This window comes from Orcinus orca, chromosome 20, assembly GCF_937001465.1.
Source record: "Orcinus orca chromosome 20, mOrcOrc1.1, whole genome shotgun sequence".
NCBI lineage: Eukaryota > Metazoa > Chordata > Mammalia > Artiodactyla > Delphinidae > Orcinus > Orcinus orca.
This window is the reverse complement of record NC_064578.1, coordinates 183,673-199,091: the sequence shown is the minus strand read 5'-3', so window position 1 is coordinate 199,091 and position 15,419 is coordinate 183,673. Positions and strand designations below refer to the sequence as shown.

The following is a 15,419-nucleotide window of genomic DNA, read 5'->3' as shown; positions in this document are numbered from 1 at the left end:
TGCGCCTCTGCGCATGTTCCACGGAGACACCGGGGCTCTTAACGCTGCCGCGTGTCCCGCTGGAAAGGGACGCCTATTAAGTGCTTCCTACTCGGGTCTTTCTGCCTCTCATCACCCTGAGTGGTGGCTCCTGAGGTCACTCTGCCAGCCGGCTCTGCGGCACCGTCTGCTCCTCCTGCAGTCACGGGCCTCCCGGCTCTGCCGCAGCCCAGAGTCCAACGTGCCGGGGGCCCCACTATTACCGCGGTGGGTCTTGGGCTGGATGCTGGCCTGGCACGCGTGTGAGAGCCTGGCGTGGGTTCGCGGGCAGGGCGACGAGAACCGCGTCTCAGTACGCGCCTCCCTCCAAGCGTCCCTCTGCGGGTCCCGGCTCTGCACACCGCCCCCCGTCCCTTCCACATTCCTCACCGCGCCCCCTCCCCCGGACCCTCCCCCCAGCAACCGGATCCCGGCTTCTCCACCCCCTCCCACCTGCCTCACCCCCTCCACGGACCTCCCCCCGCCCCTCCCCCCCTCCCCTCCCGCCCCTCCCCTCCCCCTCCTCCCCTCCCCCTCCTCCCCTCCCGCCCCTCCCCTCCCCCTCCTCCCCTCCCGCCCCTCCCCTCCCCCCTCCTCCCCCTCCTCCCCTCCCCCTCCTCCTCCTCTCCCAGGCCTCACCTGCGGCCGCTCGCGCTGGGCGGGGCCCGACGATGACAAAGCAGCGGCTGGCGGCGCGGGATCCGCCCCCCGCGCTTCTCGGGCGCGTCGGCCCTGGCGCGGCTGTTATGGAAACGGGCTGGGCGCGCAGGCGGCGATGATGGGGCGGCCATGGCCCGGGCCGGCAGCTCCAGCGGCAACGCGGCAGCGGGCGAGCGGGCCGGGGGCGCTGGGCGGCCAGAACCGTGGGAGCTGTCCCTGGAGGAGGTGCTGAAGGCGTACGAGCAGCCCATCAACGAGGAGCAGGCGTGGGCCGTGTGCTTCCAGTGCTGCCGCGGGCTGCGGGGCGCGCCGGGCGGCCGGCAGCGCATCCGGGACACAGCGGACATCCTCCTGCGCAGGGACGGCTCGGTCAGCGCGCAGCGGGAGCCCGGCGCGGCTGGTGAGGCCGGTGGCGGGGGGCGGTGTCCGCTCGCGGGGAGGGGCTGAGACCCTCCCTCCCTTTGCTGGACCTGGACCCGGACCCGGCGCCCCGCTTCTGGCGCCTTCCGTCTCTGGACCCGCCGACCTCTCCCATTTCCGCGCCCTCCCTCTGCCGCACTGGGGGCCCCTCCTCCGCCTTCTCTCTCTACGAGACTGGAAGGCCCTCCTTCCTCCTCTTCCCTTTCTGGATTGGTAGCCCCCAGCAACTCTCCGCTGGGACGCGGACCTCCGCCCCTTGCCCCTGCTTTTCCTCTTTCCCTCTGCTAGACATGAAAGTCACTCTCTCGACCTGGGAACCTCACCCCCCCCTTTCCTGGATTCCCCCCACCTGAAACCCATCTTAACGTCAGGGCCCGCTGCTGGCTGGAGAGGAGGGAGGGGGCTTTGGCTCCTTGCCTGAGGCCCTTCAGCAGGGAGACTGGACTCTGCCCCTCCTACCGCGGTTCTCCCCACCTGGGCTGCTTCCTTTTTCCTCTGGGGGTCTGCAACCCTCAGACCTTCCCACCCAGTGACTGGTGGTGTGGATTCTTGTTGGACTGGTAGGTACAGGACAGGCGCTTAGGCACGAAAGGAAACACGTTTTTCTCGGGCTCGTTTTCCGTGGGTATGAGGATTTAACAGAGAATGTGTGAAATTTGGGGAACAACTTGCTTAGTGTTCTGCTCTGAACCATGAACGGGAACCAACAATGAAGCCCTTGAAAGGTACTTGAAGTCTATGGAGAATGATGAGTTTAAGTGATTTGTAGCCCCTTTAAGAAAAAAGTTTTCTTCCTGGAGAAGCAGAGTGCTGGGACGGAGCATATGACGATATTACCCCCAAAAGTGATACCCTTGGGGAAGCACACAGGCCAGCTGTGTGTGCTGGAGGGGGTGGGTTTGCAGAAATCCATGGGCAAACTCATGGAGGTCTGGGAAGGACCAGGGCAAAGCTAGCCAGAAGCGACAGCTCCTTTGGTAACAGGGAGGGGTCCGCGGAACCTCTCCCACCCACTACGACCGACACTATTTCTCCACAAGCTCCTTCTCATCTCTGAACCCTGCTCCCACCTCCCTTAACACCTCAGCTGTGTGACACTTGAGAGTTGCTCTATTTTCCACAAAAACACTTACTTGACAGGAGAAAATAATAAGAGCTGGACCCAAACAGTACTGTTCCCATTTTACAGTCGGGTAAGCTGAGGCTCAGGCTTACCCATAGTCACACAGGAAGCGGCAGGATTTGGATTCAGCCCTGATGCTCTCAATGCCTGTGTCCACTGTCTTCAAAGGCTGGGCTGAGAGCACGATACAGGATGGCCTCTCGTCATCGGGGGGGCCCTGGAGTCTGCATATTCACCAAGAGCTTTTCTCGTAAAGCTGTATGTCCTCCTTAAAAGACCTTCCCTGTGGCCCTCCTCATCCCTGAAGGCACACAGTGTAACCCAGGGGGTGGCTTCTGGCACCGCAGAGCAGTACAGGACTATAATGGGCCTGCCTGGTCTGACCCTCTGATTTTAAAGATGGGGAAGCTGAGGCACAGAGTGGTAAGTGGTTTGCCACCAGTCAGGTGCAGAGCTGAGGGGTCCCTGCATCTCTGACTGTGGGGTCAGTACTCTCCACAGTGGACCACAAGGGCCATCCTCGGGTGCAGCGGTCATCTGGTTCTGTCCACTTCTCCAGCCCCGGCGATGTGTCAGCCCCTTCTTCCTGGTCCCTGCAGGCCCAGCGGCACTTGTGCTGCCTTCATACAGGTCGACTGGAAATCCAAGGCTGCGCTTCAAAGCTCACGTGTGGCCACTCTCCACTGACCTGTATGGGGACGTCCCAGCCCACGACACAGAGGGGCCCAATTTCATTTTCCCTTAGACAGGATCTTTGGTTTCTGTCCATAAACACGTCTTGTAAAGGTGGATGAGGTTTGTGACTTGCTGCCTCTTTAAAGGTTAAGAAAAATAGATTACCCTGAACTTTCTCTTCTGTCCCTGTTGAGCTTTTGTGAATCAGCTGAAACTTTAGACCAGCTGTCTCCCTAAGGTAGCTAACCCAGCGTTTCTCTGGGACTTGAGTGATTACTGGATTCACTGAAAGATGCGTGTTTATCTCGTGCTGTAATCGCAGTTGAGAAGAAGGTTCCCATCCTCCCTCAGGAAGTTCTGGTAAATGTAGGCATTAAGTCAACGTTTAAAATAACTTTAAAGAAAGCAACAACCAGGGACTTCCCTGGCGGTCCAGAGGTTGAGACTCTGTGCTTCCACTGCAGGGGGAGCAGGTTTGACCCCTGGTCAGGGAGCTAAGATCGCACATGCTGCGTGGCCAAAAAGAAGAAAAAAGGAAAGACATCAACAACCAAACTAAACCTGACTTGCGGGGGGCCGGAGGTGTGGAGGAGTACTATTACTTTAGCATAGGAGTGGGAATACTTCCCACTTCTAGCTAAGCAGGGGAAGCTTACTCGAGTAAACTTCCTAGTCGGCAAGTCTGAAGACTTCTTCATAACTGCTTGGAAGCCCCCTTTTTCAAGTGGGAAAATGGAAAAACATGTTAACAGTGAAGTTATTTTTTTTTAATATTTTTTAAATTAATTAATTTACGGCTGCATTGGGTCTTCGTTGCTGCACGCGGGCTTTCATTGCGGTGGCTTCTTTCTTCACGGAGCACGGGCTCCAGGTGCGCAGGTTTCAGTAGTTGTGGCTCGCGGGCTCAGTAGCTGTGGCTCGCGGGCTCTAAAGCGCAGGCTCCGTAGTTGTGGCACACGGGCTTAGCCACTCCGCGGCATGTGGGATCTTCCCAGACCAGGGCTCGAACCCGTGTCCCCTGCCTTGGCAGGCGGATCCTTAACCACTGCGCCACCAGGGAAGCCCTAACAGTGAAGTTATTTTTAAGAGGCCATTATTAAAACCTCCTGATGGGGAAGGGTGTTTTGTTTTGTTTTTAAATTGAGGCAAGAAAGTCCATCAGGCATCTCTGCAGTGCGTGTGCTGACCGTCCTCTGAGGCAAAGCCCGTTCATGCAGCGTGGCCAGTGGTCAGTGGTCCTGGGACACTTTCAGTGGCATTTGTCCGCCTGATGCCTCCAGGGCAGGCCCGCCAGGACACTGCCTGCTCCAAAGCAGCTCTCGGCTGTCACCTTGCCTGAGACCTCCCATCCTCCCAGCCGACATTTGCGGGGAAACAGCATACTTTTCTCCAGGCACCAGGCTCTCCACCGTGAAAACCCCCTTGGGCAGGTGGAGGGTGGGCGCAGGGTGTCGATGGGGTTCCTTTCACCTCCGGCCTTCTCCACTCTGCTTACGCTAATTTACACATTGCCCTGCTTTTCTGGGGGTTTTTCTTGTCAGTTTTGATGCTGGAATTTTTCACAGGCCCCTCTCTTCACGCTTGGGTGCTCATGCGACCTGTCCGCCAGGTCACACCTGCCCCTGCACCCCTCTTCCCACTCTGCCCTTTCCTGCCTGTAGTTCTGAGGCCACTGGCCCTTCCAGGCCCCCCCCCACACCAAGCACCGGGCCCTGTCTCCAGGGTGAAGCTTCCCCCGTGCAGCCCACCGCTGCCTAGAGGCGAGGCCTTCCCAGTTCACCTCGCATGCAGCCCTGAGTGCCAAACACCGAGACCATTTAGTTTGTCCTGTGTTGGACCTCGGCAGCCCTGTGTCATGAGCTTCATGGGGCCCGGTTCTCTATCTACCTCTTTACCTCCAGCCCAGTAGGTGGAGAAGTAGCAGTGCTGGGGCCCCCACTTCTCCTGCATAAACTGGGCTGAGAGTGGCACATGCCCAGGGAGTGGGGAGGACTCATGAGGGAACGTCAGTATGGAGCCCACATCACCCTGGGCCCAGGGATCTGTGCACACAGACACAGAGACACATGTGCTGCTGTTTCTGCGCTGCTGTCACTGTGTGTGTACGTGGGGCCGTCTGTGCTCACTGGAGATGCCCCTTCCCACGCCTCCTGGCCCAGCACGTCCCTTCCCAGGAGCTGAAGGGGGACCCCTGGTGTTCCAGGCAACCCTGCGTGTCCTGTGGGCTCCGGGCCCTCAAGGTGGACTTGCTGGGCCTCACTGGGAGATCGCCTCCTGAGTGACCAGGGACTGTCTTTATAGCTTGCCTATATCTTTTTTAAAAATTGTATTTATTTTTGGCTGCGTTGGGTCTTTGTTGCTCTGCGCGGGCTTTCTCTAGTTGCGGCGAGCGGGGGCTACTCTTCGTTGCGGCGCGCGGGCTTCTCATTGCGGTAGCTCCTCTTGTTGCGGAGCACGGGCTGTAGGCACGCAGGCTTCGTTAGTTGTGGCACGTGGGCTCAGTAGATGTGGCTCGTGGGCTTTAGAGTGCAGGCTCAGTAGTTGTAGCGCAGGCTCAGTAGTTGTGGCGCACGGGCTTAGCTGCTCTGCAGCATGTGGGATCTTCCCAGACCAGGGCTCAAACCCATGTCCCCTGCATTGGCAGGCGGGTTCTTAACCACGGCACCACCAGGGAAGTCCCACCTGTGTCTTTTTAAGTGGCTCTCCACACAGATGGACATACAGGTGAGGGCTGAGTGTCCAGCAGTGAGAGGAGAGTAGGGGCTGGCTGGAAAGATGAAATCCTGCTTCCGAGGAGAGCATACTTCGCTGAATCTCCTCCTGGCAGCCAGAGTGTTTCTGGTTGAAACATTTTCTTTGAACCAGGTCCTTCCCGTATGGCTTTTGTCTCCTGCTTCTTGACCCCCCCACCAAAGCTACCATGCACCCTTGCTGTCACGCAGGGGTCCTCCTGGGCCCTTTGCTCCTGTGGGGTCACACAGTCAAGATATGGTCCGGGGATGCAGCGGCTCCACCTTGCCATCCTGGGAGACGGGGAGCGAGGGAAGCACTGCTGTGAGCCCATCCTACAGAAGAGAAAACCGAGGTTCAGGAAGCAAAGCAGCCATGCAGTCACCCTCGGGGAGAGGTGGGGACGGCGCTGGCGAGTAGACTCAGCCTTAGCTTGCGCCCACCCCTGCCTGACCTTGGGAAGTTACTTAGGCCTCTGGGTGCCTCAGTTTCATTCTCTGTGCAGTGGGGCTTTGATAGCAACTGCCCCAGAGGCCATGTGGATGTTTGGGGAGCCTTGGGGCATACCTGGCCCCGGAGGCACTGGCTTGTGGGCTGTGATCCCGGTCCCCTGTGCACCTCCCCAGACACAGCTAGGGAAGCAGCCCCTGCAGGTTCACGTGCTGGGCCCAGAGCAGGACTGCGGGAGTCAGGGGCCTGGGCGCTGCTCCACTGCACAGTTCTTGATGGGAAACATCCTCCGCTGCAGAGAACACCAAGCACCCCCTTCAGAAAATGGGGCCGAGGGCTGAAGGCACTGCATGGGGCAGGTGGGCGTGCGTGCGTGCGCAGGCGCGGGCAGGGTGTGACTGTGAGCTGGTGTGCTTGTAGATAGCATGGAGATTTAGTCTCACCTCTGAGCAAGGATTACCTCACAGGAAGGCAGTCCCTCGACAAGCTGTGTTCCCTGTTGGGACACCTGTGAGATGCCTATGCCTGGGGTCCCATGACAAATGACCCCACAGTATGCTCAGCCCACCCGGCCCTTTGCCAGTTCTGCCCCATGCTTCTAGGAGAGGCTTCAGGTCTTTGGGGTCCCTGGGGGACCCGTGTGCCCTGGAGGCTTCGCTCATGGGGTATGCAGCCCAGCCTCTCTGCCCCTGTAGGGCCCCACTCCTGCTACCCAGGTCTTCACGCAGAAGGGGTCCTTGGTCCCCGGGACAGCATCAACAGTTCAGTGCCAGGGCCACGCTGTGGGGGCCGAGGTATTAGTGTGGCTCCCACAAACGGAGCACTGGGCACTGGTTACTCTGGTCCCAGGACGTGGCCATCTAAGCAGATACGCCAGTGAGTGTCAGATGCTAGGGTTTCGCTGTGATCCTGTTAGACTCCTGGGAGGGAGTTTGGCCTCCGGGTACGGCCCAGTCAAGGAGGAGGTGGCTTGGAGTTGGCACCCCTGTAACTGGGCAGATGGGCCTGTCCTGAGCCCAGGGCGCCTGAGCACAGGGTGCCCACCACTGTGTCAGCTCCGCCCGGAAGCCCCAGCTCCACCTTTTGTTAGCTGTGTGGTCTTGGTAAATCTCTGTATCTCTCTGAGCTCCAGTTTCCTCCTCTGTAAAGAGGGAGGCGTGGCGCCAGCCTCCACGAGGAGTCTGTGCCGGCTGCAGCCACGGTAAGTCATCTGCTAGCTCTGCAGCAAAGCGCTGGGCACGGAACCACCGTGGGGCCCCCCAGTCCTTGCGACTTAAAATACAACTGGGCTGGTGAACACTCACCTTCCAGACCGTGCTGGGTTGTGATGGGCGCTGAGGGTTGGCTGCCCCCTGCCCCCTTGAAATCAGGGAAACTCGGGGCCCTGGCACCTCCGGGAAGCACCTTTGTCAAGTGTGATCCCTTGCACCTTCCATGGCCGCCGTTCACAGCTACAGGCTTTTACTGACCATCCAACACCTGTATACGGCCAGCTGCTCGCTGGGAGTTAATGCTCACTGTTGCATTAACTCCACTGATGCTGGGCTGCAGTGTCTGCCATTATTTAATGGACCAGCCCGACACAAACGCCCTTTGTCTTTGGAGATCTTCCTGCCTTTTGATGGCGTTTTGAAAATATTTGCAGAGTCAGCAGGTTCGCTTAGCAGAGAATTTCACGGTTTGGGTTTTTTTTTTTTTTTTTTTTTTGCGGTATGCGGGCCTCTCTGTTGTGGCCTCTCCCGTTGAGGAGCACAGGCTCCAGATGCGCAGGCTCAGCGGCCATGGCTCACTGGGCTCACATGGGCCCAGCTGCTCCGCGGCATGTGGGATCTTCCCGGACCGGGGCACGAACCCGTGTCCCCTGCATCGGCAGGCGGACTCTCAACCACTGCGCCACCAGGGAAGCCCAACGGTTTGTGTTTTTTTTCCACCTCAATTTAAGGCAGCTAAACTTCATAGCCTAACACAGTTCTGCATGCCTTATTCAAGGAAGGTGGTGGAAGGAGGTGGGTTTTCTGTGTCTCGTCCAGCCTGGCCTCTTGGGAGGCCCGTGGGTGGCTCAGGGAGTGACTGGAGCATAGATTCTGGGGTCCCCCAGCCTGGCCACAGCTGGCACCACCACTTACTAGCTGTGACAACCTGGGGGAAACGAGCTCACTCCCTTGGGCCTCTGTTTCCTCATCTGTGAAATGGGTACGAGAACCATCTACCTCCTGGGCTGTATACCGGTTACACAACTGAGTACTTGTAAACATGCCAACTCAGTGCCATGTTTAACGATAAACCTAATAAAATACTTAGAGCCCAGTTCAGCACCTGGGTTTCGTCCCAGGGACTCTGAGTCTCTGGCAGAGACAGTCTGCGGAGAAATCCCCAGAGGTGGTGGCCAGACGCCAGCTGACCCAGCGCAGCTGTCGGGAACTCTGGAGCAAGGCCTGCCCTTTCCACTGCGTCTGGGTTTCTCATCTAGCTCTGATTTGGGGGTGTGCGGCTTCCGACCGTGAGGGCTTTCCCTGGGCCTGGCTGACCCGAGCTGGCCCCTGGCTACTTCCTCTCTCCCCTTTCACTCGTGCCCCCAGCCTTGCTTCCCGAGGGGGCAGGATGGACTCCGTGGCCCTGTTGGCTGCCCCCTCTGAGTGGTCGCTGTGCAGGGCGAGTAGGGGCTGTCTTTGCCAGCCGCCCCTCCGCCCCTGGGGCAGGGCTGCACGGCTCGCCTGGTGTCCAGCTGGGAGCTGGGCCTTGTTGGTGTCCGTCCAGTGACCGACGGCTCAGCTTTCTGGTTTCTGATGGAGACCTTGGGCGATGCGCTGTGTGCTCCTGGTGGGGGGCCAGTGGGGGGTGGGGGCCGGCCCCGTGTGTCGGGTCCCAGGGCCGCTGACGCTGGTCCCGACTGCCTCTTCTCTCCCCTTGCAGAGTCCACAGCGATGGTGTCACCGGCCAGCTCGGAAGCCCAGGTACTTTAAAAACAAACTCTACACGTTACAAGTTAGGTGTCTTGTATAACGCACTTAAAGTTATACAGTTGTTCCCGTGAGGCAGGACGCAGATAAATGCTCAGTGGCTTAGTGGAAGGGCTTGATAGGGAGATTGAGCCCAGAGGGCAGGCGGTGATGGGGGAGCCCGCCAGGGTGGTGTGGACGCGGTGGGCCCGAGGTTCAGGGGGAGTGATGTACCTCCCTCCCTCTCCCCTGCGACCCCCGGGCTCCTGGAGGGGCCTCACACTGACCCGAGGGAGGAGGGGGGGCAAAGGTGATGTGGTCTCCGGGGCCCCCTGGTCACAGAGTGTTGGACAGGAATTGGGTCTGGGGGACAAACAGGAAAAGCAGCCCACAACCAATGTCCCGGAGCCCCCATCCAACCCAGAACGCAAACCTCACCGGCAGGACCTCTTCCTGTGTCTCCCGTCCCATCTGCCCGCCTGCAGGTAATTGAATTTGATGTTTATCATCCTCCTGCCTTATGAAAACCAGTTTTGTGCAAATACATATTTATATATTAAACACAGTGTTAGAGCAAGGGTGTGGGCACAGGCCAAACGAGGCTGTGTGGTTTGCTGTGTAGAATGCAGAAACAATAATAAAACCATCCCCAAGTTTTCTGACATTTTCTCATCGCCCCATGCTGGCCATTCTTAATAATGTCAGTGATAAGATACCCCTCTGGCTGGGGTGGATGCCCTGCTGTTTACACAGCATGGCTTTCCCGTGGGATTGCCGTGAACTCTGTGCTATACAGTTTTCTGGAATTTGAGGGGGAAAAGCCCAGCCACGCGTTTCCAAGAACCGATTTCACTGCTTGCCGGCTCCTGCTGCCGGGGCTGCCCTGCTGCCCGCAGGCCTCGAGTAGACTTGTGTTCACGACCTCCCGCTCCAAAGGAGGCCTCTTGTTAGCAGTTTTGAAACTATTTACAAGGAACTCTGTATGTAGGGGTCCAGTCTGCACCGTTCTGCCTGGAGCCTCATCAATCAGCCTGAGAGCCCCACCCGAGGAAGTGGGGCAGGGCAGTCTCCCGTGCGGTTTGCCTAGATTCTCACACTGGCCCTTCGGTTACTCGGGCCGGTCCCTGGGGCTGGCCCACTGGGCCTGCGGGTGCCTGGTTCCCACGCTGCCCGGGCAGGCGGGGTTCAGGGTTCTGAGGCTCTTGGCTGGCTGCCCAGGTTTTTCCTTATGGGGAAGCCGGTGGTCTTTGCCTCTGAGAAGCTTTTAAGGAGCAGCTATCAGATAAGAGACTGCAGTGGAGTTAACCCTTTCACTGATGTGATGCCCGCACGGGCCTGCGACCAGGACCACCAGGGGAGGCTGGGTGGGCGGCAGGCTGTGCTGCCCTGGAGCAGGAGAGCTTTGCTGCCTGCCCCACCCCATGGGGCACAGTGGCCTCCTTTGGAGAGACTGAGTCAGGGCCACCCCTGTGGTTGGCGGGGGCTGTGAGGTCCCCCCGGGGGGGTGGGAGTGGAGTTCACTCCCCGCTACCATCTCCTTCCTGGCCCCCACCTCTGAGCCAAGAAAGGACCGCTGGAAACTTGTGTAAAGTGGGGACCTCGCCCACCCAGCGGTCCTGAGGGGCATCCAGGCGCTTTCTGGAGATCCCACTGCCGCAGGGACTGCACCAGCCACGGCCTGGCCCTTCGGTCACCTGTCAGATGTGGCCGGCCTTCGGCCTTTGGGCCTCTGACTCATGGTTCTAGGGTGCGACTTGGAGCTAGGTCTGACCCTCGCCTCCTGAGGCAGAGATAAGACATCTCCAGGCTGGGAGTGTTGTTGACTTTTGCTGGAACTTTTCTCCCACTGGGCCCTTGCTCTTCCCACGCGTCCAGTGTCCCGAGCCAGGCTTACGCCCCTAGGCCCCCTCCAGGCTCAGGGTGTCTTCGGAGGCGTTTCTGCAGGACAGGGAAGGCCTGTTCTCGTGCCCTGTCCCCTGCACAGCACTGACACTCGCGCCTGTCCTTCAGCTCTGCTCCAGCCCACTCCCTTGGGGCCCAGGGGGGTAGGATCTCAGGAAAGAAGAGGAGAGGCCAGAAGGGCTCCGGAGGCCAGGTGGCCCGCACGTGCCTGGTGAGGGTGCAGCTCTGTCCGTGGCACAAGGTCTGGGCACCGGCTGCAGGCCAACCCGACCCCCAGGCCAGTGCGGCCATCCTGTGCCATTCTGTGTCTCTGCCCCACCTGTGAAACCAGAGGTTACCTCAAGGCTTGTGGCAAGGTTGAGTGGCAAAGAGCTGTTGTCATCTTGGCATGTGCGTATCTTCTGCATCATTGTCCTCAAGGGAAACCACGAAAGCAGTTTCAAACACAAAAACAAAGTGCGGTGCACACTGGTTGCAGCTTCCTTAGTCTTTTTTTTTTTTTTTTAAGGATTTATTTATTTATTTTTGGCTGCATTGGGTCTTCGTTGCTGCGCGCGGGCTTTCTCTAGTTGCGGCGAGCGGGAGCTACTCTTCGTTGCAGTGCACATGATTCTCACTGTGGTGGCTTCTCGTTGTGGAGCACTGGCTCTAGGCACACGGACTTCAGTAGTTGTGGCATGCGGGCTCAGTAGTTGTGGCTCGCGGGCTTAGCTGCTCCGCGGCATGTGGGATCTTCCCGGACCAGGGCTCGAACCCGTGTCCCCTGCGTCGGCAGGCGGATTCTGAACCACTGCGCCAGCTTCCTCATTCTTATTTCTTAGGCTCAGCTGCGCCACTGGCTGGCGTGGAACTGCTTTCCCCTTGGTGCCTCCCTGTCGAGCAGACCCGCGTCCCAGGGCCACTGTGGGGTGCACACGGCACTGGGACAGATGACTGTCTTCCACAGAACCTGGCTTCCTAGATGTTAATGGCAGTCTGTGAAAACAGGGTTCCCCACCAAGTAAAATTGAAAGCAGAGTGGAGAGGTCTCTCTACCGCAGGACTCATGTTTCTAATATGCTAATCCACTTTTTAAAAAACTTATTATGGGGCTTCCCTGCTGGCACAGTGGTTAAGAGTCCGCCTGCCAATGCAGGGGACACAGGTTCATGCCCTGGTCTGGGAAGATCCCACATGCCGTGGAGCAGCTAAAGCTCGCGAGCCACAACTACTGAGCCCACGTGCCACAACTACTGAGCCCATGTGCCACAACTACTGAAGCCCGCGTGCCTAGAGCCCGTGCTCCGCAACAAGAGAAGCTGGCACAGTGAGAAGCCCGCGCAACGTGACTAAGAGTAGCCCCCACTCGCCGCAACTAGAGAAAGCCTGCGCGCAGCAACAAGGACCCAACGCAGCCAAAAATTAATTGATTAATTAATTAAAAAAAACTTATTATGGAGAAAGAATTTCAAGCATATACAAAGCCAGCAGAATAGCATGGTGGGCCCCCGCAGCTAAGGACACACCTGTTCCCTGCGGGCCCCGCCCCTTCCCTCCCCACCTGCCCCCTGGTGACCCCACCCTGCTCCCCGTCCTCAGGTACAATTACTTTTTAGGTTTTTCTTTTTCAGGTTAAATTTACATACACTGAAATTTACATGCAGCTTAAAATACTGAAGGGAGGGGATCTTGCTTTTTGTGAGTTCCAGTGTCAAACTTTATCGAATAAGCTAGTCTTTCTCTTCTGATTTAAAATATACTGTTACAGCATATGAAAAGCTAATGTTTCACTAGGTTGCCTGTCTTTTTTTTTTTAAACAAAGCCGTTGGGGTAACTCACATTTGGTGAGTTCTGACCAACGTGTATACCATGTAAGCGACACTGTACTCAAGAACACAGACCTTTTCCAACGTTCCTATGCTGCTGCAACCTCCACCCCCCATGCCGGCTGGGAGCCGTGGGCCTGCCCTTGGGGACTGTAGATTTGTATGCGGAGCCCAGCAGGCTGGAGTTCTGGCTCTGGGCTGTGCACGGGGGTCAGGGCTCCACACGGCTGCCCAGCTCACGACTAGCGTGGATACACGTTTTTCCTCTCTCGGTTCAATTCCCCAGAGAGGAGCTGCAGTCCCGTGGCAAAAGCGTGTTGGATTACAAGAACTTGCCACACGGTTTTCCACAGTGGCTGTGCTGCACGGGGAGCACCCTGTTCCCCGTTTGGGTGACCCTGGGCGCATCCCCAGGGAGGACAGCTGCTGTTCCATTTCACCATTAGAAGCCGCGCGGTGGTGACCTTCTCCTGCGGCAGCTGGGACCCCGGCCCGCCGCCGGCCCCCTCCCGGCACCCCTCCAGTTCGTGTGTGCCCTCCCTGCCTGTTTGTGACCGCGGGCCCCTGTCCCGCAGGTGGTTCAGTCGCTGGGCTTCGCCATCTACCGCGCGCTGGACTGGGGGCTGGCGGAGCACGTGGAGCGCGAGCTCAGCCCGCAGCTGGAGCGGCTCATCGACCTCATGGCCAACAGCGACTGCGACGACGATGGCGGTGGCGGGGCAGCCGACGAGGGCTACGGGGCCCCCGAGGAGGAGGAGGAGGCCGAGGGCGGCCCCCGCGCCGTGCGCACGTTCACACAGGCCATGCGCCTGTGCGCCGCGCGCCTGACCGAGCCCCGGGGCGCTCAGACCCACTACCAGGCCGTGTGCCGCGCACTCTTCGTGGAGACGCTGGAGCTGCGCGCCTTCCTCGCCAGGGTCCGGGAGGCCAAGGAGGTGAGTGGAGACTGGGCGACGCCCAGGCCGTAGGGACCAAGGACTTCGGGGCGCCTGGCAGGGGCTGAGGGCGAGGCAGACGGGGCACGTGGGGGCGGGTGGAGCAAGGGGTGGGGCCGTGAAGGCGCCTCCACCCGCAGAGGCGGGGCCAGGAGGGCGGGGCCAGGCTGTCCCTCCCCAGTCCCTGCCTCCTTCCCTGTGTCCCTCTGTCCGTCCACAGGGGGTGGAAATCCTCGGCTCGCAGCTCGCTCTGTGTGAGAGTGCCCTGAACGCTTTGTAGGTTTTAGCTTAACCCGCACACCTCCTGCGTACGCGGTTTTGCACAGGAGGGAACTGAGGCTCAGAAACTTATATAAGTGGCACCTTTGCCCCGTGACCTCACTCCTGTTGCCTCTAAGTTAGTTATTAACTTCTCGGATCCCCATGTTTGCATCTGCAAAAGGGGCTGTGCCTCCTGCCTCCGGCTCACCTGCCCAGGTGATGGTTCCTTCCGAAAATAGGGTGCAGAGGGCTGCCCAGGACCCATGCAGAGGTGCCAGCGTGCTGGAGCTTTGGGGAGGTGGGCAGTTCAGTGAGAGGACACTCGCCCAGGTGTTTGCCCCGCTGGTGACAGTCTGCTGTTCCCCTCCGCCTCCCTCCGCGGTTATCACTCTTTTTCTGGATGAGCAGTTGGAAAGCCTCTGAGAGGCTGTGTCCTTGCCCCACGCCACAGCTAGTACAGAGCAGAGGGGGCCTGACCCGGCTCCCAGCTGGCCTTCTCCCGGGGCTGCTCTGCTTCTTCGTGGTCTCAAAGTCACAGGAGGTGACAGTCTCCGCCCCAGCTCTCCCAGCCTCTCCCTTGGCAGGAACTGAGGTGTTTCCTTGAAATGGGGGTCACAGCCCCCAGGGACCCCTGCCTTCCACCAGCATTTCACAGATGAGAAAAAGCAGAGATTTTTGGAGAGGTCGGGAGGTATTTTTGGAATTAACTGCTGCTGGTCCCTGATTCCACCCTGGCCCTTTGTGGGCACGTGTCTCTCGTTTCCTCTGACCAGGAAGCGTTCCTGCGCAGCTCCTCTGGCTCTGAGCTCAAGCAGGCTCTCAGGGTTGTTTTGATCGATGGGCCTGGGACCCAGCGCAGGACAATTCAGATGCTCCTTGAGCCACTTGGCCCTCATCTACAGCCCAATCCTAGCCCAAGGGGGGGTGGCCCCTCTGCACAGCCTGTGCCTCCGAAGCCCCATCCCCCTTCTTCCCTCCCCACGCTTCCCCGGCATCTCAGAGATGTCCTTCCAGTGCTCTCATTGTGGATGGTCCTAATGCTTTTCTGTCACCTGTCCTGTTGCTGAGGTCAATTCCTTACCCAAGCAATAAAAGCTCTTTGTTTTAGGAGCAAACAGCTCTAGACTTCAAGCAGTTGACCCAAGAGAAGTCTGGGAAATTGGAGGAGGTGGTGAGAGGGAGGCTGTTGGTGGGGCGCAGCTGGGCTGGCATTTGGGGCAGAAACAGCCTACTCAGGGGGCAGGTAGAGATACTCCAGGAACGACAGGAGACCCACCTTCCTGCCCTTTGCAGAGACCGCCAGGTCACACGCAGGTCTATTTTTAGAATCACACACCTTGTGCTTCTCAGAGACTTGGCAGAGTTTTCTAGAGCGTCCAAAGCAGTTTGGCAAGTGGCTTGGGGTGAAAGCCAGGGTAACCGGTTCTGTCTGATTTGGGGGATGGGGAGGGCGAGGCTGTGCGCCAAAGGCAGCTGCTTCTCCAGGGAGGAAGATTGGAG

At 58.8% G+C, this 15,419-nt stretch overlaps 1 protein-coding gene across 6 annotated transcripts in view; it reads left to right on the top strand.

Moving 5' to 3' along the window:
- The first annotated feature begins 701 nt into the window (after positions 1–701).
- The window catches only part of SPIRE2 (spire type actin nucleation factor 2), a 26,511-nt gene continuing 11,793 nt past the window's right edge, over positions 702–15,419 (top strand). For 3 of the 6 annotated variants that reach the window (XM_033406205.2, XM_033406204.2, XM_033406200.2), the window contains exons 1-3: positions 709–1,078; positions 8,990–9,030; positions 13,299–13,658. In XM_033406205.2, the coding sequence (XP_033262096.1) occupies positions 808–1,078; positions 8,990–9,030; positions 13,299–13,658 (672 nt within the window). In that variant the 5' untranslated portion in view covers positions 709–807. Of the gene's footprint in view, positions 1,079–8,989; positions 9,031–13,298; positions 13,659–15,419 lie in introns of all 6 variants that reach the window. The other 3 variants (XR_007474365.1, XM_049703563.1, XM_049703564.1) reach the window with 3 other exon arrangements.